Here is a 24,579-nt window from a genome sequence, read left to right as displayed (position 1 = left end):
TTGAAGGGCGGCAAGGTGGTTGGAGATGGTGGGAAGGCTGGACAGCAATGTTAATGTAGATAGGAGCAGCAGCAAGGTGGTCGGGAAGGGTGCAGAAACTGGATGGCAAAGGGAAAGGCGGTTGCAAGGACTGCCTAACAGAGAGAAAGGGTGATCTGGGGTGCCCGACGGCCAAGGGAAAGGGGGAAGAAGATTTAGGGAAGAAGATTGAGTAAGATACAACACCACCTTGGAGTAGGATATAGTTGGAGCACCACCATCTCCTCGCATAGAACCCTAGAACAGAGAAAACTCTCCACACAAAAAATCTGAAAATATAACACATCAAAAACTAATCCTAAAATCTGAAAACAACAAATAAATACCTCCTACATGAAGGAAAAGAAGAAAAAGGAGGAAAGGGCCGAGCGGCAGTCCCGTCCTGTCAAAATCCCGCCACAAGTCGCTCGGCTTAGGTTCACCCTGGACCTGCCCTCAATCGGACCGTTCAGTTCAATAGCGAGAAATCCCGTCGCAAGAAGCCGTGTTAGTGCGGGAAGTAATGCGTCCCAAGTCAGTGTGGGAAACCCTGCGTCACAATTTTGCTTACATGCATTTATATTTAATGCTCATGATTTTGACATTTACTTGTGTGATTATCAAAGTATATTTCGATTTAAACTTATAGCACTAAACTAATTATGTACACAGTTAATAATGCTCACATTACTACAAAGATAAGCATTAATATTATTAAGTCTTTTGTTGCATTTTGAATAATCTATTAAAACTGTGTCCTGCTGAGCTTTTAGTAGGTTAATAAAATTAATGTTATTTCATGTGAAGAGAATGAGCATGATGGACCATAGACATGTAATCCAATTTTGATCTTCGCCTCATGTTTTGATGCAATCCTGTTGTATCATATATATAAAAAAAATAAACATGATGTAAATAAAGATTTATGATGCATACTAATCATATATGAAATTTATTAGCAACTCATGTTTGATAATTTTAATTATGCATGCTTCTATATTAATAATTATAATGGATCTATTTGAAGATTATGAAATATAGTGTATATTTTGTTATGATTTTGACAGACTGTTTTTATATTCACTCAATTCTAATTAATAAAGATCGGGATAGCAGTATATGATTGGGTTGTTCACTTCTGCTATATCTCATGCTTAATTAGGAAAAATTATTCCATACGGATTGAGTAAAAAATGAAATTAATTATATCTCATGCTTAATTAGGAGGTCAAAATGAGGCGTGACAGGAGTTGATATCAAAGCAAGGATTGATTATAAAATTATGATAAAAACATAATAAGATTTAGAAACGAAGTAAAAAATGAAATTAAAAATAATATAGTTACTATAGATATAATAATTTTTATCAATAAAATAAGTTTATGTTATTGCAAATAAATATGATTGAATAAATGACAAATAGAAACAATAATTAGGCTTCCATTTTGGCCACAGAAGGAGAGATGCAATAATTCTAATAGAAATTAAATTCAGAATATAAAAAAAATTTAAATACCAGATTTAAAAAGATGCATAAAATTTTGAATTTTATTTTTCAAGTGGTTGATAAAATGATATCTATCGAAATGCCATCTTCAAGAAGTGGGACAAGATTAGATTAATAGTGAAATAGATGCTTTTAAAAATATTACAAACATTTAAGCCACCAAACACTTAAGAAAGCGAATGAGATAACTATTCTTGAGAATTGGTTGCTAAGAAAAAAGAAAAATACAAAAAAGTTTGAATAGTATGATTTGCAGTGATGATAGAAGTCGTACTTCCAACCTTTGTGTTAGAAAGAGAAACTAAAAGAAAGTGATGGGTGCAACATCACGAGAAATTAAGAATGTTGCACATTTCAATAATAGAATGGGATGGTCTTATGAAAGTATTCAAGAACTATTTCATTCACATCCGCATGAAAGTTATGCAAAATAAATTCAACTTGACTCAAGGATTAAAGATAATCATATAATATGAAGCAATATTCACATCACAATGCAGCTATACTCCTCATTTTGTTAATATCTAGAAGAGATGTCACTGATTTTCAAGAGATTTAAGAAACCAATTGAGATTAGTTTTGCCTCCTTTTGATATCAAAAAATTCCTAGATTTGATAGAAAGAAAGTGAAAAGTTGGGCATGGGTTGAATTGCTCAAAACAAAGCTAAGAACAAATTCTATTTAAAACTAATTTAACAAAGGAGATGAAATAAGTAAAAGCATATAAAAACTCAAAAGCTATTATGTCAGAAGTGTGAAAATAGAAATTTTGGGCAATGTTTTTTTGGTCATGAAAATTACTTTTTGATATAAAAAGTTGGGTACCACAAGAAAGAATGTCCAAAGAAAAAATAACAAGTCACAAGTGTATCAAGAGACAAACTCAACGAAAAAAATTCTTAACGGACAACAGCAGGTCAAGCAAGACTTAATTTCATGGAAAATTATATATGTGTGAAAAAATAAACATTAAAACAAAGAACAACAAACCAATAAAAACAAGAGCTTCTTGCCATCACACCATGAGGGACTAAATAAACAGAAGAATTGGTTGCAAATATACTTTTAATTTTTCAGTTAATTTGGTATAGTCCTATTTAATTATGGTGCTTCAAATTTGTTTATTTGTTAAGAGTTTGCTGCCAATTTATCAGTTAAGATTATATGTTTTGTACCAAAATAGTGTTATGTTCATATTTCGAGATAATATGTACACAAATAGAAATGTTTTGTGAAAGTTGATATTAAAGGAAAAGAATTGAAAACATAATGAATTCAATACGTATCAAGTTTTTTTTTTTTTTTTGAATTAGCTATACACTTAGCTACAATTAAATATTGGAAGAAAAGAATTAAATTTGAATTGCCTGATGAAAAACCATTGTATTTTTCTTGCAATAAGAATGTAATGTCTTCTTTAGCGCAGTAAAGATTGTTCAATAGACGAGAAGTGATGGATCAGTGTTCTTGTCAACGAAAAAGGCAATGAATAAATATGTTTCAAAATAAATAATATTCTAGTTATAGCATAATTATTTGATGTGTTTTTGGAGGAATTATCTGGCTGCCACTTGAAAGAGAAGTTGAATTGGTATCAGCAATATTTAGTTCTCCTTATAAAAGTGCTCTTAAAGAATTGCAAGGATTTAAATATTAATTGCAAATATTGATTGATAAAGGATTTACTAAAAAAAAAGTAATTCAGCTTGGAGTGCACCTGTGTTCTTTGTTAAAAACGATGGATCAAAGATGATGTGGATCAATTATAAAAAGTTCAATAAAGTAACTAATAAGAACAAATATTCATCACCATAGATTAATGCTTTAATTGATCAATTAGAATGTGCTACTATGTTTTCTAGAATTTATTTGAGAAGAATATATTATAAACTTAGAGTTAAGTAAACACATATAATCGAGAAAACTTTTGGAAATATGGCTATTATAATTTCCTAAAAATGTCTTTTGGTTTAATAAAGGCTACTATAATTTATACTGGTTTAATAAATCAAAATTTCAAGCCAAATATAAATTAGTTTGTGATTATGTTCATTAAAAACATTTTATGATATTATAAAACTGATAAAAATCATGTTGAACATTTAAAAGAATTAAATATTGTGGAACAATTAGTTGGTTCGAAAATTTTCAAAATGTCATTTTTTGGGCACATAATGAATGGTGAAAAAGCTTCAATGTATCCTCATAAAATGAAAGCAATATTAGAATGACCCTCATCAAAGAATATTACAGAGGAGCATAATATACTACTCAAAAATAAGACGTAGGTAATTTAAATATGTCAGCTCGGATTACCTAGATGGATATTATAAGAGTTTTATTGTCTTTAGCATCTATGAATTATAGTAATTTGATGATGACAAAAATTAACACCTTCATTCAAATCTCAAGGAAAAGATTTATACAAAAATCCTATAAGGTTTAGAATAAATTTTGCTACTAATCAAGTATGTCAATTGAAGAATACCTTGTATGGGTTAAATTAGTCTCCAAGTATATTATTTGAAAGATTTGCAATGGAGAAGCTAACCATAGGGTACAAACAAAATAACTATCATGCATTATACATTAAATGGTAAAACTTAAGAAGGAGTTACAATTTTTGTGTATGCTGATGATATAAATGTAATTATGAATGATGAAGAGAAAAATAAATTTTATGACAATGTTTAGCCTAAGGATTTGAGACTAAAGAGCTAAGAAAATCAAAGTACTTCCTAAGGATTGCATTCACGCACTTCAAGCAAAGAATCATCATCTCTCCACAAAAATATAGCACCAACCACCTAAAAAATTGAGAACACTAGCTTGAAATAAGTAGATACAGCAATAGAAAAGAACTTCATTTGAGAGAAACATATGCCTAATACTTGAGGCATATATAACTCTCAAAAGGAGATCAACTTCAATATATTGCTTTTTCTTAGGAAACCTTGAAATATGGTTGAAATAAAAAAACAAAGATTGTTTCAAGTGGCTTCAGGTATTTGCAAACTATTGTGCAAAAAATAGCTTAGGCGGATCTGAATATTTAATGGGATATCCTGATAAAATTTTTATTGTGATTACAAGTTTGCAATCGTCATAGCTCATAATTCAGTGCAGCATAATCAAACAAAGCATATAGAGATAAATTGACACTCCATTAAAGAAAATCTAGATAGTGACTTTTTTTGTGCATCTTTCAAATCTTGTGATTCAAACCTTACAAAAGTGGTTACCAATGGACCAAGCAATGGGGAGCAGGGGTGTAAATGAGCAGAACTTGAGCAAAAGCCCAAGAATGTATTTGGTCATTTGAAAAAAATTTTGTTCGTGAGCGGCTCATGTTCGAAATAGCTCATAAATAGCCTATTCGTGTTCCGCTCGAAGCAAACTTATTTTATCGAATCAAGCACGTGTTCGAATCAAGCCCCGTGTTCAAGCTCCATTTTCGGCTCGAGTTAAATTTCAAAAATTATTTTTTAATATTAAAATTTTCAAAAGAACAAAAAAATATATAAATTTTTTTCTTAGCAGATTTTACAAACGCTAAATTACGCAAAAGCTAAAATTTTCCGATTTCCTCCCTTTCGTTTTTACATTTATAGTAGATTCTTAATGAAGAGACAACTAAGAGGTCCCAGGCCACTGACGGGTGAGATTACATATGTACCACGAATTTTTTATGTTAATGAAGAGACAAAACTAAGAGGTCCCAGGCCACTGACGGGTGAGATTACATATGTACCACGAATTTTTTATGTATTAACATAAGGAACACCGCAACAGCATGGCCACTGGGTCGTGGCCAAGCGGCCATCAACTGAAGTTTTGGGAGAAAGTTTGTATCCATTTACATAGATAACATCTCATCAATTCTCATTCATTTATATATCCAACTTCTATTTTTTTCTTTTGTTTAAGATGGGGCATTTACATGCATACCACCCAATACTTATGTATTTACATTTTGTAAATCTAAATTTTATTTTTTATATTTATATAAATCAATCTTTGATATCATATCAAATATATCACTAATTTAAGTTTTATATATTATTTATTTCGAGCCAAAACGAGTCAAGCACGAACAAACGAACTTTTGTTTGTGTTCAACTCATTTAAAAATCGAGCTCAAAAAATTATTCAAGTTTGACTCGCTTGCTTAAAGAATAAATCAAACATGAGTTATTTAACGATTCAAACACAAGCTTTTTGACAGCCTTATAGGGGAGTTTCAAATAATTGTATCAAAGTAGAGAGCAAAAAAAAACCATTCAACAGCTTGAGCGGGAGTGTTTAAATAAATTGGATGTCTCAAATGCCACAAGAAGTTTTAGGGTACCAACATCATATCCATGTACAAGGCCTGTATAAACTAATTTAAATAACCTTGCATATTATGTGCAAATAGTAATTAAGGAAGTTGTTACAATTAAATGTAATTTTTTACAATGGCTGTAATGTCATATATATACATCACGTATTAAAGTAAGTTAGTTTCCATCTCTTTTTCATAAAATAGTACACACATATTAACATGTATCTATAACTATAAATCAATAAGAGAAGAATCAGTTGTTCTTACCATGCTTTTTGAGGTGACAATAAAAGGATTTGTGTGGCAGGGGTACATGTACCACTAAGATATGAGTGTCCAAGGAGCAAAGTGCCAAAATAGTCTCGAACAATTTGTATGGGGCCATTTTAGTCCCCTAGAGTTTATAGAAATATCAAAATAGTCCCCATACTTTTTATATTGGGTCTGAAAAAGTCCCCATACGGGATTATTAAAGCTCACTTTTAAAATAGACGGGGACTATTGGAACACTTTTATAAAACTCTGAAACTAAAACGTCCCTAAGTAAATAGTCGGGGAGTATTTTGGAACTTTACTTGTTGGGTAAGTAGCATAGGCAGTTTATAGCAATCTTCTTTAAAATGTTAACATCACAATAAAAAATTTACCAATCCTTGCCATCAACAAAAAGCATCAACAAGAAGAGTACAAAACACTTTCACAATACAACACAGTAATGGCCTTCCACTTCAAAAGTTTTAGAAGATCATTACGAAAGTTCAAAAATCTTCATTTTCTGAATGGCACAAATAACTTGCATTAAAGAATGTGAGAGTTACCGACTATCAAGTCCCATTCTTTGCTTAAACCTCGAGTTAAAGCTGATTCCCATAGGATCGTCCTTATCATCTCCAAAAAGCCCATTTGATTGGCCAAAGAAAGCATTAAAGACTTCAAAAGGGTCGATCTAACATTTTGAAAGATGACAGTAATAAGTCAAATTATTTTATCATAATAAACATGGTCAGCATCATGATTACAGAAAATTAAGGGGAAAATAAGAAAGAAGTAACAAATATTTTTACCCCTTGTGGGCCAGCATTTGCTCCAGAATAATCTCCCTGCAGACCAGCCTCGCCAAATTGATCATACAATAATCGTTTCTCTTCATCTGATAGCACCTATACAAGGAATTTATCTTTATCTGGCCAAGGACAAAAATGTAAATCAAAGAACCGTAACAAACCGTGCTTTTGGTGACAAGGACGAAGCTCCTAAACCAACAAAGCATTAATCAAATTTCCAATACAATTGGGGGAAAAAAGCAACTCAGATTGTCCTCAATTGTGTGAACTGATGGTGCCATCTCTGCTCAGTGCTTTAAAAGTTCGAATCTAAGAGTGATGCTTTAAAGTGGTCAGCAAGAAGTGCCTTACAACTCTAACCTTAAGGTCGGTAGCACCAACTTCCTACTCATCACTATTTTTATTTTTAAATCTAATTAAGAAACAATTCTACATGTTACGTTATATTGTTGCAAGATAATTCAGGATTGGAATTTTACAGGTGCGATTAAAATGATGTCATAAAGATAGATCACACATAAGATATCCGGATTCTTACGACACAAACCCCTAAATAAGCCAAAAACTTATTTTCTAAAAAGCAAAGAATGAATAAAAGAATTAAAACTCAATGACAATGTAATAAGCAAATAAATCTGAGCCAAAAATTTAAACCATGTGAAGTTAACAAGCAACGATTATATTAATCATCACAGCTAAAGTTTCAATTGTGTTAAATTTGAAAAAAAAAAAAATTAGTTGCACTAGTAAACTAAAAATAAAATATGAAGAAGAAATTACTTAAATTTTTTGGTTAAACAACAGCTAAAAGATTTAAGGAATTATATTATAACATATTCCAGTTAAGTGAAACAGCACTAGTAATTATCAACTAAACTATAAATTCAATTCAACGCTCAGGAACCAAGCATATTGAGATTAGACATCGTTTACTAGAGATCATGCACATAAAAGTGACGTTAAAATTAAATCAATTAGTATTGATCTACAAATTGTTGTTATTTTACAACAACTTTACCTTAAATACATTTTTTACTTTGAGGTATACGCAAGGCATACTAGATCATCATCTTTAAAATCATATGTTTTTTTATTTCAGCCTCATATTTTTTTGTTTTATGTAGCTCTTCTTGATGTTGCAAAAAAGGTAAAAATATATAATTTGTTTTTTTACATTTACTTTCACATGCATAGATTAAGAGAAAATATAGCGGCAGCTTTTAATAATTGCATTAGTAAATGATATCATTATAATATTTTTTAAAAAAAATTAATATAATTCAAAAGTGCGATGGAGAATAATTTTGAAACTTCATCAACACCAATTACCAACATAGGTTTGTCAACATTAAAAAAAAAAATAGAGATTGTCCCATGGACATGACGACTCATCACTTTGATTTTGATAATAACAAACAATGACAAGATATTTTAATATATTTTTTAGTGTTTCATGCAAAAATGAAATATAGCACAGATTACAGATGCATACACTTTTCTCATAATTACAACTAATGCGGAACAACCCCAAATAAGTTATGTACAATAAAGCTAGGGAAACATGTCTTGAGAACAATCTATTGCGGTGTACTAAAACAATTAGCTCATATGAATAGGCTCACTTGTAAATTTTAATTTTCATTATCTAAAAACTATTAAAATTTTATTTTCATAAATTAATGCATAAAATTTTAGTTGTATATATTTTTTTATTTTCTAATTAAAACAATATTAATTATAATAATTAACTATATCACATTACATAATTTACTTTCAATCTAAATTTCAATTTTATTAATTCTTAAAAAATACCATGGTTTTAAAAACCAGAGGACCGGACCCGCTAATTCAACCATAAACCGGTCATTCAATCGGTACGGTCCAAGTTTAGAACTGCTTTTGAATAAAACCAGAATTGAACCGGTCAAAACTGAGGTTAAACCCAACTGATTTTTAAAGAACCAGCCAGCTCAAATATTATTCAATTTTAGGATTTTAATTTTGATCGAATGACCAAAAATAAGATATTTAAATTTAAGAAAAGAGAAAATATAATGTCTTAAATTTTTTTATTTATAATATTATTCGAAAATATAATGTCTTAAACACTTTCATTGCCGATCCCACGCCCGGATGTGAAAAGTGGAGGGTTGTGTTAGATAGTCGACAGCCAGCATAAAACTTGTCAAAATAATCATAACATGAATTCTTTTGATCTTTGTGTAAGTGCTAAGGCGTCCCCTAGAAGCGACGTACTGTATGGCCTGTATATAGTGAAAATTATGCAAGGGTCACTACACTGACGCCTAGATAGTATCAAATAAGCAAAGGTTTTCACAATACAGACGGATGCGGGAAAAGAAGTTAGCATATAAAACTAGTGAAACTAAAATTTAGATATGATCATGGAATATAGGTATTCTCAATAGTAAATTAATTGAATTAGTTGATATTATGTTTCATAGAAAGATTAATACCTTATGTATTCAAGAAATTAAATGGGTGAAAAAAAAGTCTAACGAGATTGATAACTTAGGCTTTAAACTTTGGTATTCTGGTAAGAATTGCACTAGAAATAATGTGGGTGTATTTATAGATAAGAGTTTGAAATATAATGTTGTAAAAGTTAGTTGTTCTTAAGATTATTATTGATACTAAGATTTTTAATTTTAGCTCCTCACGTACGTCCAAATATAGAGAATAAATTTAAATTTTGAAATTAAATTTTGAAATGATTTGTAAATTTTGAAATGATTTGGAAGACTTAATACAAATGATACCTCTTGTAGAAAGAATTTTTATTGGAGGAGATTTGAATGGTCATGTCGGTAGAGTGGTAGATTTCAAAAATAGTAATAGTGGCAATGGTTTTGGAGTGACTAATGAAGAAGGTAGATCTATTTTAAAATTTGTTTTAGCGTATAATTTTGTTATTACTAATACTTTATTTAAGAAAAGAGAAGAGTGTCTTATTACTTATAAGAACGGATCTAATAAAACCCAAATTGATTATTTTCTTGTGAGAATAAGAGATCGTCGAAATCGTAAAGATTGTTAGATCATTCCAAGTGAGGATTTAAGTACCCAACATCAATTATTAGTTTTAGATTTTAAAGTGAAGAACTGTAAAATTAAGAATGTTTGGACTCATCATTGTAAAATTAAATGGAGTAACCTAAAAGATAAATAAAATTATTTTATGAGTAAAATTAGAGATTTCAAAATTTGGATTTTCATGAAGCAAATTCTATGTGGGATGAAGTAACAAACACTATTAAACAAGTAGCAAAAGATGTAGTTAGAGAATCAAAAAAAAATTCTATAAATAAAAATAATTTGTGATGGAATAATAATGTGCAAGAAAAGATAAAATATAAAAAGTTATGTTATAAAAATAGGTTTAATTGTAAAAACTTAGATAAATGGGAAAATTATCAAACGACTCGTAAGAAGTCTAAAAGAGCAATCTGTGACGCGAAAAATTTTGTTTTTAGTGATTTTTATGATATATTAGATACTAAGGAGGGTGAAAAATACTAAGAGAAAAGAAAAGTAAATATTTTACCAAGTCTATTAAAGATGAAAATCAAATAATATTTTTCATAGAAAAAGATATTCAACAAAGGTGAGTGAGTTATTTTAATAAACTTTTTAATGAAGTTTCTGATGAAGTTTCTGACCTTAGTGATCTTAATATCGTTAATAATAATAAAATGTTTCATTTTTACCGTCGCATTAGCAAAAAAGAAATTTTTACCGTCGCATTAGCCCGTCGCATTAGCAAAAAAGAAATTGAGAAGGCTTTAAAGAAAACCAAGGGTGGAAAGTTTGTAGGGTCTGATGATATCCCAATCGAACTTTGGAAAGATTTGGGAGTTTCTTGGATATTAAGCTCTTTAATATCATTTTAAAAAATTTAAAAAATGCTTGAGCAGTGGAGGATGAGTATGTTGGTCCCCATTTTTAAGAATAAAAGGGATGCACAAAAATGTGCAAATTATAGAGGAATTAAGTTGATGTGCATACTTTAAAATTGTGGGAGAGGATAATTGAACATAGGTTAAAACGTATTACAAAGATTTCTCATAATCAATTTGGTTTTATGTCGGGTAGGTCTACCATGGAAGCTATACATTTATTGAGAGGTTTGATTTTTATTGATTTAGAAAAAGCTTATGATAAGGTTACAAGAGAAGTCCCTTGGAGCGTTCTTAAGAAGATAGGTGTTGATATGACTTATATTCGAGTCATTAAAGACATGTATACCAGAGTTGTTACTTGTGTTCGAACTGAAGGAGGATTGACCAAATATTTTCCTATTTCTGTTGTATTACATCAGGGATCGGCTTTAAGCCCATATCTTTTTTTCTTTAGTTACAGATGGTCTTACTGGACATTTACAGGAGGATGTACCTTGGTATATGCTTTTTGCTGATGATATCCTTCTCTTGGATAAGACGAGAGAAAAAGCCCAAGAAAAACTTGAATTATGGAGGTCTACATTGGAGTCTAAAAGCCTTCATTTGAGAAGAGTTAAAACTGCATACATGGAATGTAATTTTAGTAGTAGTAGCTCTAGTGATAGAAGTATCTTTGGGTAATTAAATTATTAAAAGGTGTGAAAGATTTAGATATCTCGGATTTTTTGTTCAAAGCAATGGTGATATAGTAGTAGCTCTAGAATGTTAATAGTAGGAGCTAAAACTGCATTGAGAAAAGCTAAAACTGCATACATGGAATGTAATTTTAGTAGTAGTAGCTCTAGTGATGTAGTAGCTCTAGTGATTAGCTCTAGTGATAGAAGTGTAACTTTGGGTAATCAAATTATTAAAAGGTGTGAAAGATTTAGATATCTCGGGTTTTTTGTTCAAAGCAATGGTGATATAGATGAGAATGTTAATAGTAAGATTCAAGTATTATGACAACATGATATTTTAAAATCACACTAACTTATAAATTTAAAACCACAATGACACGAAAATTTAAATTATAGCAAGGAGTAAGTTTAAATTATAATAATAAATAAATTTAAATCACAACAAAATGTACATCAAGGTCACAATGTAATGCAAATTGGAATTACAATAAGATGTAAATTTAAATCACAATAAAATATAAATATAGATCATAATAATAAATAAATCTATATTAAAATATGACTAAGTTTATGATTTTTAGAAAAATAAAACTTTACTTTTCAATGATGTCTCTAATTCCTAATATGAAATTTTGAAATTATACTATTCAATATTTGATCACTATAAAATAAATTTTCAAATTATGACAAAATGATATTTAAAATCACACTAACTTAAAAATTTAAAACCACAATGACACAAAAATTTAAATTATAGCAAGGAGTAAGTTTAATAATATATAAATTTAAATCACAACAAAATGTAAGTCAAGGTCACAATGTAACGCAAATTGAAATAATTACAATAAGATGTAAAGTAAATTTAAATCACAATAAAATATAAATATAGATCATAAGAATAAATAAATCTATATTAAAATATGAATAAACTTAAATCAAGACAACTAAATTTTAAATCAAACTATTTTGTTAACAAAGATAAAAATTAGATAAAAATGATTGCAATAAATCTTGCATAGAAACTCTAGAAAAATACCATTCTACATGATAGATATAATTCTCACCAATATTCTTCAAGATTTTAAAAAAGAAAACTCCGAACAAATAATGAAAGAGATTGCTTAAATCATTTTGGAAGAGGAAAGAGAATTTTGGATTTAGCATGGAAATTAATGGAAGAAGAAAGGTTTTTTAAATTATTTTGCCATGCAATGAACTGCCATAAAAGGTTAATTAGAGGGAAAAAAACTGCAGCAAACAGCATTAAAAATTTCTGGGCAGGGAATTGGGCTACTTTTAATTGTTTTCAAAAAACAAAAAAATTTAGTAAAGTAGGAAATAAACTAATAAAAAGAATTATTATTTGAATTAAAAATTAATTTGAATCAAGCTAACAATTAGAGAAAATTCCCACATTAAAATTTGGACCGCATGATCATTTCTGGCCTGCATGAAACAGCCAAAAATATTTTCTGAAGGTTTTGATATATTAATTAATTAAGTATATGTGTGTGAAAGCACGTGTATTTAATTTAAAATTAATTAATCTCCACGCCCATCCATCCACCCACCCACACACACATACAGATATATATATATATATATATATATACATATATATAAAGTTAAAATAACACAATATAAAAAAATAGTATTACAATTAAATGAAAAATGCAAATGAATAATAAAAATACAAAAATTATAACGAAAAAAATTTTGGCCAAATAAATTATTTAACACCAGCCATTTAAGTAATTTATCTTAAGGCAAACAAATATAATCTATAATAAACCATATATTGCCATAATAATAAGTATGCATGAAATAATTACGTAAATCTAAATCATTCTATGAAATTAATTCAAAATATTACTTAAAATTAATAAAGTTGAAATTAAGGTTAAAAAATTATGTAAAGTGATATAATTAGTAATCACAAATTTAATTAATATTGCATGAATTAATATATATATATATATATATATATATAATAAATAAAAAAGGTCAATTTTTACAAGAATTTATGCAATTAAAATTTTAAAAATACTTGGAAAATAAAAATTATTTTCATAAAAGTATAAATTTAAAATTTACAAGCGAACTTATTTTATGTGAGTTATTTGGTAAGGCATATGCATGAAAATATCTTATGATAGTTTTAAAAAAATAAGGCATTGTCATCGTCAAGTCCCACGCCCCGGATGTGAAAAGTGAAAAGTTATGCTAGGTAGTCAACAACTAACTTAAAATTTGTCAGAAAATCATGAAATAAATCTTTTAAATCCTTGTGTCCCCTAAAAGCGACGCACTGTAAGGTCTTAATACAGTGAAAAGTGTGAAAGAACCGCTACACTGGCACTAAGGTGCAGTGTCAAATAAGCAAGTATTCTCACACTACCGACGGATGCTGGTAAAGAAGTTTGTCCATGAAACAAATATTAAAATATGATATTGGAATATATACACTCTCAAAAGTAAATTAATGGAATTAGTTAATATTATTGTTTATAGAAACATAAATATCATATGTATTCAAAAAATTAAATAGGTTGGAGAACAAGCTAAGAAGATAGATTAGGTTTTAAACTTTGGTATTCTGGTAGAAGTCACACGAGAAATGTTATAAGTGTAATTATAAATAAAAGTTTGAAAAATAATATTGTAAAAATTAATAAAATTATAGACCTAAAGATTGTTGTTGATACTAAAATTTTTAATGTTACAAGCGTTTATGCTCAAGTAGGCTTAAATATAATTTCAAAAGAAAAATTTGGAATAACCTAGAAGAACTAATACAAATGATAGCTCTTGAAGAAAAAACTTTTATTGGAAGAAATATAAATGAATATGTTGGTAAAGTGGTGAAAGATTTTAGAAAAATTCATAGTGATTACGGCTTTGGAGTGATTAATGAAAAAGTTAAAATTATATTAAATTTTGTTTTAGCGTGTGATTTGTTATTATAATATTTTAATTAAGAAAACAAACTAACATATTATTAATTACAAGCATGGCTCTAATAAAATGCAAATTAATCGTTTTCTTATGATAAAAAATTGTAAGATAAAAAATACAATAAAATGTTGTCAAAGAATTAGATGTTGGCATTTAAAAGACACAAATAAAATTATTTTTATCAGTAAACTGCAAGATTACAAGTTTTGAGAAATTCATGAATAAGCGAATTCTATATGAGATAAAGTAAGAAGCATTATTAAACAAGTCGTAAAATATGTACTTAGAGAATCACAGAGAAAAGTTTTTATAAATAAAAATAGTTAGTGGTGAAATAATAATTGAAAGAAAACATAAAATATAAGAAGTTGTGTTATAAAAGTTGGTTTGAATAAAAAAAACTTATAGAATTGAGAAAAATTTAAGGTGGCTCACAAGGAGTCTAAGAGAACAATTTGTGACACTAAAATTCTGCTTCTAGTGATCTTTATAAAATAATAGATATTAAAGTGGGTGAAAATATATATGTATAAATTAGCCAAAATAAAATGAAAGTAAAGATTTAATTCAAGTAAAGTGTACTAAAGATGAAAATCAAAAATTGTCTTTCTTAAAGAAAGATATTCAACAAAGGTGGGTGAGCTATTTTGATAAACTTTTCAATGAAGCTTATGAAAATACAATAGACTTTGGTGATCTTAATATCATTAATAATAATAAAAGTTTTATTTTTATCATCACATTAGTAAAAAAAAAGTTGATGAGGTTTTAAAGAAAACCAAGGTTGAAAAATAAGGATCTTATGATATATCAATTGAGTGTGGATTTATTTAGAAGATTTAAGAGTTTCTTGGCTTTCTAAACTCTTTAATATTATTTTAAAAACCAATATGTCTGAGGAGTGGAGGAAGAGTATTTTAGTCCCTATTTTTAAGAATAAAGGGGATGCACAAGAGTATGCAAATTATAGAGGAATTAAGTTGATGTGTCATAATTTAGTATTATGGGAGAAGGTAATTAAACATAGGTTAAGACGTGATATAAAGATTTCTCACAATTAGTTTGGATTTTCGTCGGGCAGGTCCATTATTAAAGCTATACATTTATTGTGAGGTTTGATAAGCAACTATAGAGAGAATAAGAAGGATCTATATATGAATTTTATTGATTTGGAAAAGCTTACAATAAAGTTCCAGGTGAAGTTTTTTCGAGAGTTCTAGAGAAGAAAGGTGTTGATATGACTTATATTCAAGTCATTAAAGATATGTATACTAGAGTTATTGCTTGTGTTCAAACAGGAGGATTGACCAAATATTTCTCTATTTCAGCAAGATTACATCAAGGATCAGCGTTAAGCACATATCTTTTTGCTTTAGTTATAGATGCTCTTTCCGAACATTTACTGGAGGATGTACCTCGGTGTATGTTGCTAGCTGATGATACACTACTTGTGGACAAGACTAGAGAAAGAGTTCAGGAAAAACCGGACTTATGGAGGTCTACATTGGAGTCTAAAGACCTTCATTTGAGTAGATCTAAAACTGAATACATGAAATGTAATTTTATTAGTAGAAGCTCTAGTGGAAGAGTTCTAACTATGGATGAAAAAAAATCATTAAAATGTGTGATTAATTAGATATCTTGGGTCTATTATTCAAAGTGATGGTGATATGGATGGGGAAGTTATTAGTAGAATTCAAGTTGATTGAAGTGGAGGAATATTTCGAGCCTATTGTGTGATAGAACAGTACCTCTTAGACTGAAAAGAAAACTTTATAAGATGGAGGTGAGACCTGCAATGCTCTATGGCGCAGAATGTTAGCCTTTAAAAGAGAAGCATAAAATAAAGTTAACTGTCGTTAAGATGAGAATGCTCGAGCGGATGAGTGGTTTAACACTTCGAGACAAAATGTGAAATGGATATATTCATGATATGGTTGGCGTTGCTCTAGTGACGGACAAGAATAGATAGAGTCGTCTTTGATGGTTTGGTCACATTAAATGCCTATCATCTGATGATTCAAGTAGGGTTTGTTTGGGGCAGCTGTAACTATTTGAAGAAGCAAGTGTCAAGCTGCCGAAGGAGAAACTACTATTGAGAAAGCTGCGATAGCTATTACAAAAAAAAATGAAAAATTCAGACCACAGCTTTCTAGCAGTCACTGTAGTTAGTCAAGTCTGGTGAGAAAAAATAACTTTCAACTGCAATTTTTTGAGAGTACAAGCAAAAAACAATTTTACCAAACAAAAAAAACTGTGATGCAGCACCGCAACACCACCCCAAATGTCAAACGCACCGGTAGTCGACCCCACTTAGTGGGATAAAGGCTTATTGTTTTCGTTGTAGTGGCCTTAAGACATGATTTTCTTGCTCTGTTATAATTAACTTGATCCATTGGAGCTGATTCCACAATAGTTGTAATCATCAGGTAGGTTGATGTCTACATATCGTTATCATACATTCATTATTATCAAAATCAAAATAATGAGCTATAGGTCTCATGGGACTAAAAACATTTTTCATCAACCACTAAAACACGACTTTATGTATGTGAATTTAGATTGCTCTAGCCAAAATAAATAAAACTTCTTAGATGTTGTTTGGTTTGTTCAAAAGTTAATAGTGAAAAATAAATGTAATGCAGAAGTAGAATAATTTATTTGAAATATTTTGGAGTTCTTTAGTTCACTGTAAAATAAATATAAATATTTTTTTTTTTTGAAGTAGATTGAAAACAATGTATTTCAAAATATATAAGGTATTATTGTTGGGTAGCGGGTGGCAAGCGACATCCAATGGATGGACAACAGCAACTGGCGGCAGTGGGCAGCGTCGACCGGCAACAAATGGTGGTGACTAGCAAATACGGAAATGAGAGAGGGTGACAGTCGGCGGCTATGGCCGGCTATGGCCAGCAGCGGTCGGTGATTGTGGTCGATGGCGACAAGTAACGAGCTCCGAATAGAAATCGGTTGCGGCGTCGGCGGCGACTGGAGGCTATGGCTAGTAACTGGGCAGTCGATAACATTTTACATTAATGAATGATGTAAATTTAGAATTCAGCCAAAACTGATGAATACTAAAATCAACCAAAATAAACTAAGGTGTAAATTTCAAAATCATTGTTATTTTACATGTATTTGTAATTCTTCAAATCAAATACTCAATTTCCTAAAATCCCTTGCAGTGCACACTAATTTCTCCCAACCAAATAGCCCCTTAGTAATAATTAATTGAAATTGAGGTAGATCTCAAACAATTATTAAATATCCTCCCATAAAACTAAAGATAATCAAATCATGAAAACAAACTCCCTGTGATATAAGAGTAAAGCAATGTACATCAAATGCAAGTCAAACTCTAAATTTGTGGAAGCATAATGCACATATCCCCACGATGCTAATTATAAATATGACATTTTTAATATATAATTAATAGAAAATGAGGGTTGATGAGGAGGAAAGCCCATCTAGCTATTAACTAATTGTAATATAATTTTTATGGGCTCTGAAGGCTCACCAACCCAATTAGCATCGGAAATGAATTTTCAAAATACATTGAGTAGCAATTAAAGCCCCATTCAAAAATTTTGCCCTTACAAAAAATTTCATGTTCCTGGTTCAAAGCTTCATATACATGTCCCATGGCTTACCCCCCATGCAATAAAAAAGATTACATTAAAAATAAATGCAACAACCTAAGGTTAATTCTCATATTACAATGGATACCCACTTTGTATGAAATGTTGTGTTGTTTTAGTTTTGGATTGTCACAACAATACTCAAAGGAGATTTTTTTTTTTTTGGGTGAGGGATGATGGCAATAAATTTGGAAATTAACGGTTCCATTGCTCAAAGTCTAATAAAAATCTCGGTCTAAATAATCCAAGGACATTGCTTTTTTCTCTGCTTGCATTCAAGTATGCCCATCATTCATGAAGGCGAGCAGCTCCATGGCCATGGACTAAGATGTTTCGGTCTCTATTATTATTTTTTTGCGCATGTTCAGATTCTTAGTTTCAATGTGAATATCATTAAGGAAGTCAAAGCACATAGATATATTTGTCTTGACGGAAGCAACAATGATTCAGGGCCCTCCAGTTATGATGTTTAGTAATTGCATCACAATAATATATGAGAAATAATGCCTTCTAATATTTGATTGTATTTGTTTTCTAATTAGGATAGAACATGATTGCACCCATTATAACGCTGGCTGAGGCCTTTGAATTATTCTTGCATAATAGCAACTCCCAAAAAAGTCTTTAGATATAGGAGGTGATCACACCACTAGAAAACATGTGCATAACACCAATTAGGAATTGGATTGACTCCATTGTAAATTTGCAACTTGTATTTGAGATCCAGTGACACGAAATTCATTGTGGTTTGGCAACCCTTACAGATACTTATTACTGGGATACTCCATTACCAGATTTTATTTTATCATGTTTTAGGATAGTGAGCTAGAGCATTTTGGCAACTAAATTTGTATATGAGCGTTCTTAAAATTCCAACTCAAAATCTATTTTCATTACCTTAGTTTGAGATAGAAAATGGTACCTATAATTTACCATACCTTATAATCCTGGATAAATTAGCAAGTCCGTAAGACCGTAGGCACCTACATTCATTTAGCCTCGTTATCATCATTGTTTTGGTAAATTCTTCTTTATCACTATAAGTAGGTCTACTAAAAAAAATAAGAACCTCACTTAAATCTAATCAACTGCAATTAAAAGAAGCCCTAAATCATGTTAATTCTCCGCTTCTATAACATTTTAGATTGTTTTGTAACATTATGGATACTTAAAAAAATTTTACAAAAGGAAATTGGTGATTTTGAACTTATACTCAATTGTAATAGCTTGGAAATAACTTAGGACATGTTTGCAATTTTTTATTTATTTTTAATATCTTATGGAATTAAAAACAATGCATTGGGACAATTTTCTAGGCCATATATTTTTTATTCCAAAAAATTATAAAGAAACTTATGCATATTATCAAACCTACAATATGGCATCATCTAGTTGGCCAAGGGATTGGATTAATCACCCAAACATCATACATCCTTTTTTGATCATCCGAACAATGTAGACGATCTCCAAGTAAATGAACAATAAGAACATACTAATGGCTCATTTAGACAATACATTGGCAAGGGTTATATTTGAACTAGTATGAATTACCATTTCTGCAATTTGAACGAAGATGAGAAAACAAGATCTCCCATTCCTTGTCATTTTTTGGGCTCTAAGTACAAATAATAGTGCAGAGAGGTTGATACTTGACCCCATTTAACACATTTTGTGTGATTCGGTAAAAGCATTTTTCACTCTAACATTGGCAATGAGTTTGTGATAATTTTGTATAGCACATTTCAATTATTTTTTTCATTTTAGTTCAAATACAATCCATAAGAAATCCAACAATAATTCCACTTAGCCCTTTGATGCGGAGGAATACTTTTCTCCAAATTTGGACACATCACAAAAATATTCGCAATGCTCTAACAACACCTGCAAGGGGGTATCAAAAACAATTCAGGCCAACCAAAATGTGCTGCAAAATTCATGCAATTATATGGTTGGGTGAAACATCTAGTCAAATGGCATTCAGTAGCATCTCTAAAATTTTGTAGGTGATTTATGAAGTATCTAAGTGAAACAATACTCACCATTCATCAAAATTCATGCACGGGTAACATAAACACCTTTGATTATATCACGCTCCCATAAGCAGTCAAGCAGATGCACCAAAGCGAACAACAATAAATGAATAAAGATGAGGGGAAGCTAAAGTTATGATTACCACTATACGTAAAAAATCACGACGATAGTTTAACAAGTAATCATCATCTCCCTTTTCCATTTTTTTACCTAACATTGGAGTTAAGGACCAAAAGAGAGAATTGGGTGAAAAAAAGATGAAAAAAAATATATAAAAAAAGGGGGGAAGAGGGGCAAACTGAGGTGATGTGAGATTGGAGAACATGGCATTCCATTTAAAGAGATAGGTTCCTTGTTGAAGGATGGCATGGCATAATGTTTATATATATATATATATATATATAAACATTATATATATATATATATATATATTTTAGTTCTTTTTTCTTTTCTTTTTTTCTATCATTTTTTGTTCTCTTTTTATGATTTGGGCAACGTAATGAAGCTTTGGCGTAGGCAATGACTTGTCTTCTTATGCCACTTTCACAAGGACATCAATGTGGATATCCTCCTATAATAGCAAGCAAGTCCGACCAAGTATGAACTAGGCTCACTCTAATGTTGAATCATGGAATTATGATAAAAATCATTATTGAGCTACTTGACAATTGCATTAAGTAATTATTTCAGTTTTTCATTGTTTATTGTACACTACACTTAACAGAAGTGTACATTGAACTGATTCTAGAAAACAGTATTTGAAGTCATATTACAAAACAATTTTACCAATAAATGTTTTCCTTATTTCCTAGACTCAAGTAAATTGCAAGTAATTTTTCATGTTTGAATGTGAAGTTCGTGCTCACCAATCTCATATGTAATTTTGTTAAATAGAATGCATATACATACACTTGTAATATTTTTATGCATACCTATAGACATGGCATACATTTAAGTAAATATTCTTTAATAATTTCAATTATTTTCAATTTTACATATTGTTCTAATTTCATAAATGGCAAACCTTGTGGAAACTGTACTCAATTTAGAGGTTTTTTTGACATTTTATGATTATTTTAATCTTTGAAAGAGAAAAGGGGAACAATTTTAATTAATTAAGGACAGAGAAGACAGTGAGAAGTGAATCAAGTACCTCATATGCCGCACTAATCTCTTTAAATTTTTCTTCTGCGCCAGGGCTCTTATTCATATCTGGATGATACTAGAATTAAAAAATAAAATCAAATTAAAAAATGCAAAAAACCTCAGAAAATAGTAACGTCTATATGACTCACTTTTTAGCCAATATCATTCATGTTTCACGATATGAGACAATGGAACTAAAACGTAATATCAAACCCTAAAAGCAGAGCAAAATTCATAAATGATTATAAGCAAGGGGAAAAACAGACAAATTTCATTCAGCAAAAAGCGTGAGAAAGTGAAAAAAGAATTACTAATGGGGGATAGCTACCCAGAAACTAATTGAAAAATGAAATATTTCAAATTAAATTGTAAGCTAAGGGTCACATGGATAGGATTATGGAAGTAAATGCTGGAAAACAGGCTTTCATAAAAACCATGTCGATTTTGGGATCACTAATGTCATCTTGTTCTGTGTGAAACTTGTTTCCAGTCCAATTTATCTTTCTCATAGACTAGCTAAAGTTAACATTTTCATCCCTCGCAATCGTGGTTAAAAGTCCAAACTCCAAATAATGTTTTACTTTATAATTTATTAAACCTATATACAGGCCTCTTCAGAAATCAAATGCATAATGAAGTTTCCAAATACAACCTTACTTAATCACATGATAAAACTATCTCAGCAGTAAGGGAAAAAGGAACCTTGAGCAAACCTCTAGTCAAAGTGATAAAATTGGAATTTCTTTGAAAACAGAGTGGTTATATCAAAAGAATAAAAAGAAAAAGAACTCATTATCGCCAAAAATGATACTTATAATCGGTAGGTTGATAGGGAAAATAGTTCATTGAGCTAAAAATAATATGGAAAATCAAGATTAAGGATATTGAAACTTTATGTCACTAGAGAGAAAAAAAATTCAAAATATAGATGAAATGCCTAATGTAGAAAGGGAAAAAAAAACAATAAACCATAAATTAAAATACTGAAAAGACCGGCTAGAAGACGACCATGCAATGTAAAGATTGCAAGTTTCCTCAATTCAAATATAACAGCGATCTGACAAAAATTCACCAACCTACCAAAGAAGATAGTGGACATAAGACCTAAAAAAGGAGAAGGAATGGAGCTAATTAGGTAAGTATTAAGAGACATACATTCACTGTTAGGCTGCTACTAGAGTTCGAACCTAAAGAACAGCAAGGTTATTAATATTTCTTTGAATGTATGAATGAGGTCTTCAGAATGTGCATAAAGTGATCAATATTTGATAACCACCTAAAAAATAACATCTGGGCTAATATGTTTGAGGCATAGTATCCCTTTACAGTAACTAAAGAGTAGACAATAGACAGTTTTTTATCAACAAGGTAAAGCATCAATTTAAAATTTTATCAAGTCAAACTATGTTATAATTTAAGTCTATATCAACGCACAAATGATAGAGAATAAACATAATGATCACAAACACAATGGCAGGTGCTAAATAGAAAAAAAATCAAGCAGCTATTTTTTTTCAAAAACTAAGATACATAAAAATAAGCATAAATCTGCCTCAACCAACTTTTCGAGGCCATATCCACTTAAAGCATCATGCTTCTAGGCGTCATGGCTAGCCTTAACACAATAATTTCAAGAGAAAATATTGCAATATAGTGCTTACTGAAACTATTTGAAGTCTTTTTGAGCACTTATCATAAAGTTTAATAGTATAATACTAAGTGGAAATGCAAATATGAAATAATTTTTGAAACAAAACCTTGTGATTATATACAAAAACTATGTTTTTTCTTTAGATGAAAACCATCAATGCAGCGTATTTGTAATGCTACTCGACTTATCAGATGGCACAATTTTGTTCTAGACTTACAAATCAATGAGCATAGAGTAACAACCGATGCCTTAGTATATTAGTGGTGCTAGATGTTCGATATGATGTATTATGTATTACAGGTAGGAAAAACAAAGAATGGCAAGGAAAGAAGTGTGGAAAAATATGGCTTCTGCAATAGAGCAGCTCCTTTTAGACTGTTTTAGTGTAGCTTATGAAGGTTCGTTAAAATATTATTACAGGCACATCTCAATTCTTACATCTCCATGGTTTTGTGCTGACGCTTACTCTACTCTGCTGCGCTTGTTTCTAAGCTTTTATACAAATTATCCTGCACTAATTTTTTTTTCCCAATGTCTTTGCATCATCTTTTAAATGGACATGTCGATAGTGTAGAAGATTTCTGAAAAATTCGTGGTGGCTACAGTTTTGGAGTAATTAAGGAAGGAGATAGAGTCATATTAGATTTTGCTTTAACGTATGATTTTGTTATTACTAATACTTTATTCAAGAAAAGAGATGAGCATCTTATCACTTTTAAGAATGGATCTAATAAAGCACAAATTGATTATTTTCTTATTAGAAGAAGAAATCATCGAGATTGTAAAAATTGTAAGGTCATCCCGAGTGAGGGTTTTAAGTACCCAACATCAATTATTAGTTCTGGATTTTAAAAAGAAGAGTTGTAAAATAAATAATACCATGATTCATCATCGTAAAATTATATGGAGGTACCAAAAAGACATAAATAAAATTATTTTTATGAGTAAAATTGAATATTTTAAAATTTGGGTTGTTCGTGAAGAAGCAAATGCTATGTGGGATAAAATAACAAACACTATTAAAGAAGTGGCAAAATATGTACTTGGAGAATCAAAAGTAAAAATAAAATATAAGAAGTTATGCTATAAAAATTGGTTTAAATATAAATTTTTAAAAAATTGGGAAAAATATTAAACGGCCAGCAAAGAGTCTAAAAGAACTATCTGTGACGCTAAAAATGCTGCTTATAATGACTTTTATAATATATTAGACACCAAGAAGGGTGAAAAATATATGTATAAACTTGTCAAACAAAGAGAAAAGAAAAGTTAAGATTTAACTCAAGTGTATTAAAGATGTAAATCAAAAAGTGTTTTACTTAGATAAAGATGTTCAACATAGGTATATGAGTTATTTTGATAAACTTTTTAATGAAATATCTGAAAATATGATTGGCCTTAGCGATCTTAATCTTGTTAATAATAATAAAACAATTCATTTTTACTGTCGCATTAGTAAAAAAGAAGTTGTTGGGGTTTTAAAGAAAACAAAGGGTGAAAAATTTGTAGGACTTGATGATATCCCAATTTAAATGTGGAAATATTTAGAGGATTTGGGAGTTTCTTGGCTTACTAAACTCTTTAATATCATTTTAAAAAATTAAAAAGAACCTGAGGAGTGGAGGAAGAGTATAGTGGAGGAAG

At 29.9% G+C, this 24,579-nt stretch overlaps 1 protein-coding gene across 3 annotated transcripts in view; it reads right to left on the bottom strand.

Annotated features, from left to right (window-relative positions):
- The window catches only part of LOC110033469 (chaperone protein DnaJ-like), a 104,892-nt gene that overhangs the window by 78,313 nt on the left and 2,000 nt on the right, over nt 1-24,579 (bottom strand). For 2 of the 3 annotated variants that reach the window (XM_020737459.1, XM_020737460.1), the window contains exons 2-4: nt 21,292-21,360; nt 6,915-7,010; nt 6,669-6,796 (exon numbers count right to left, since the gene is read on the bottom strand). In XM_020737459.1, coding sequence (XP_020593118.1) covers nt 6,669-6,796; nt 6,915-7,010; nt 21,292-21,360 — 293 coding nt within the window. The remainder of the gene's footprint in view (nt 1-6,668; nt 6,797-6,914; nt 7,011-21,291; nt 21,361-24,579) is intronic. The other variant, XM_020737461.1, reaches the window with a different exon arrangement.

The sequence above is a fragment of the Phalaenopsis equestris genome, unplaced genomic scaffold (assembly GCF_001263595.1).
Source record: "Phalaenopsis equestris unplaced genomic scaffold, ASM126359v1 Scaffold001189, whole genome shotgun sequence".
Classification (NCBI taxonomy): Eukaryota; Viridiplantae; Streptophyta; class Magnoliopsida; order Asparagales; family Orchidaceae; genus Phalaenopsis; species Phalaenopsis equestris.
The sequence above is the reverse complement of the archived record's forward strand: the minus strand, read 5'-3'. Positions and strand labels throughout refer to the sequence as shown.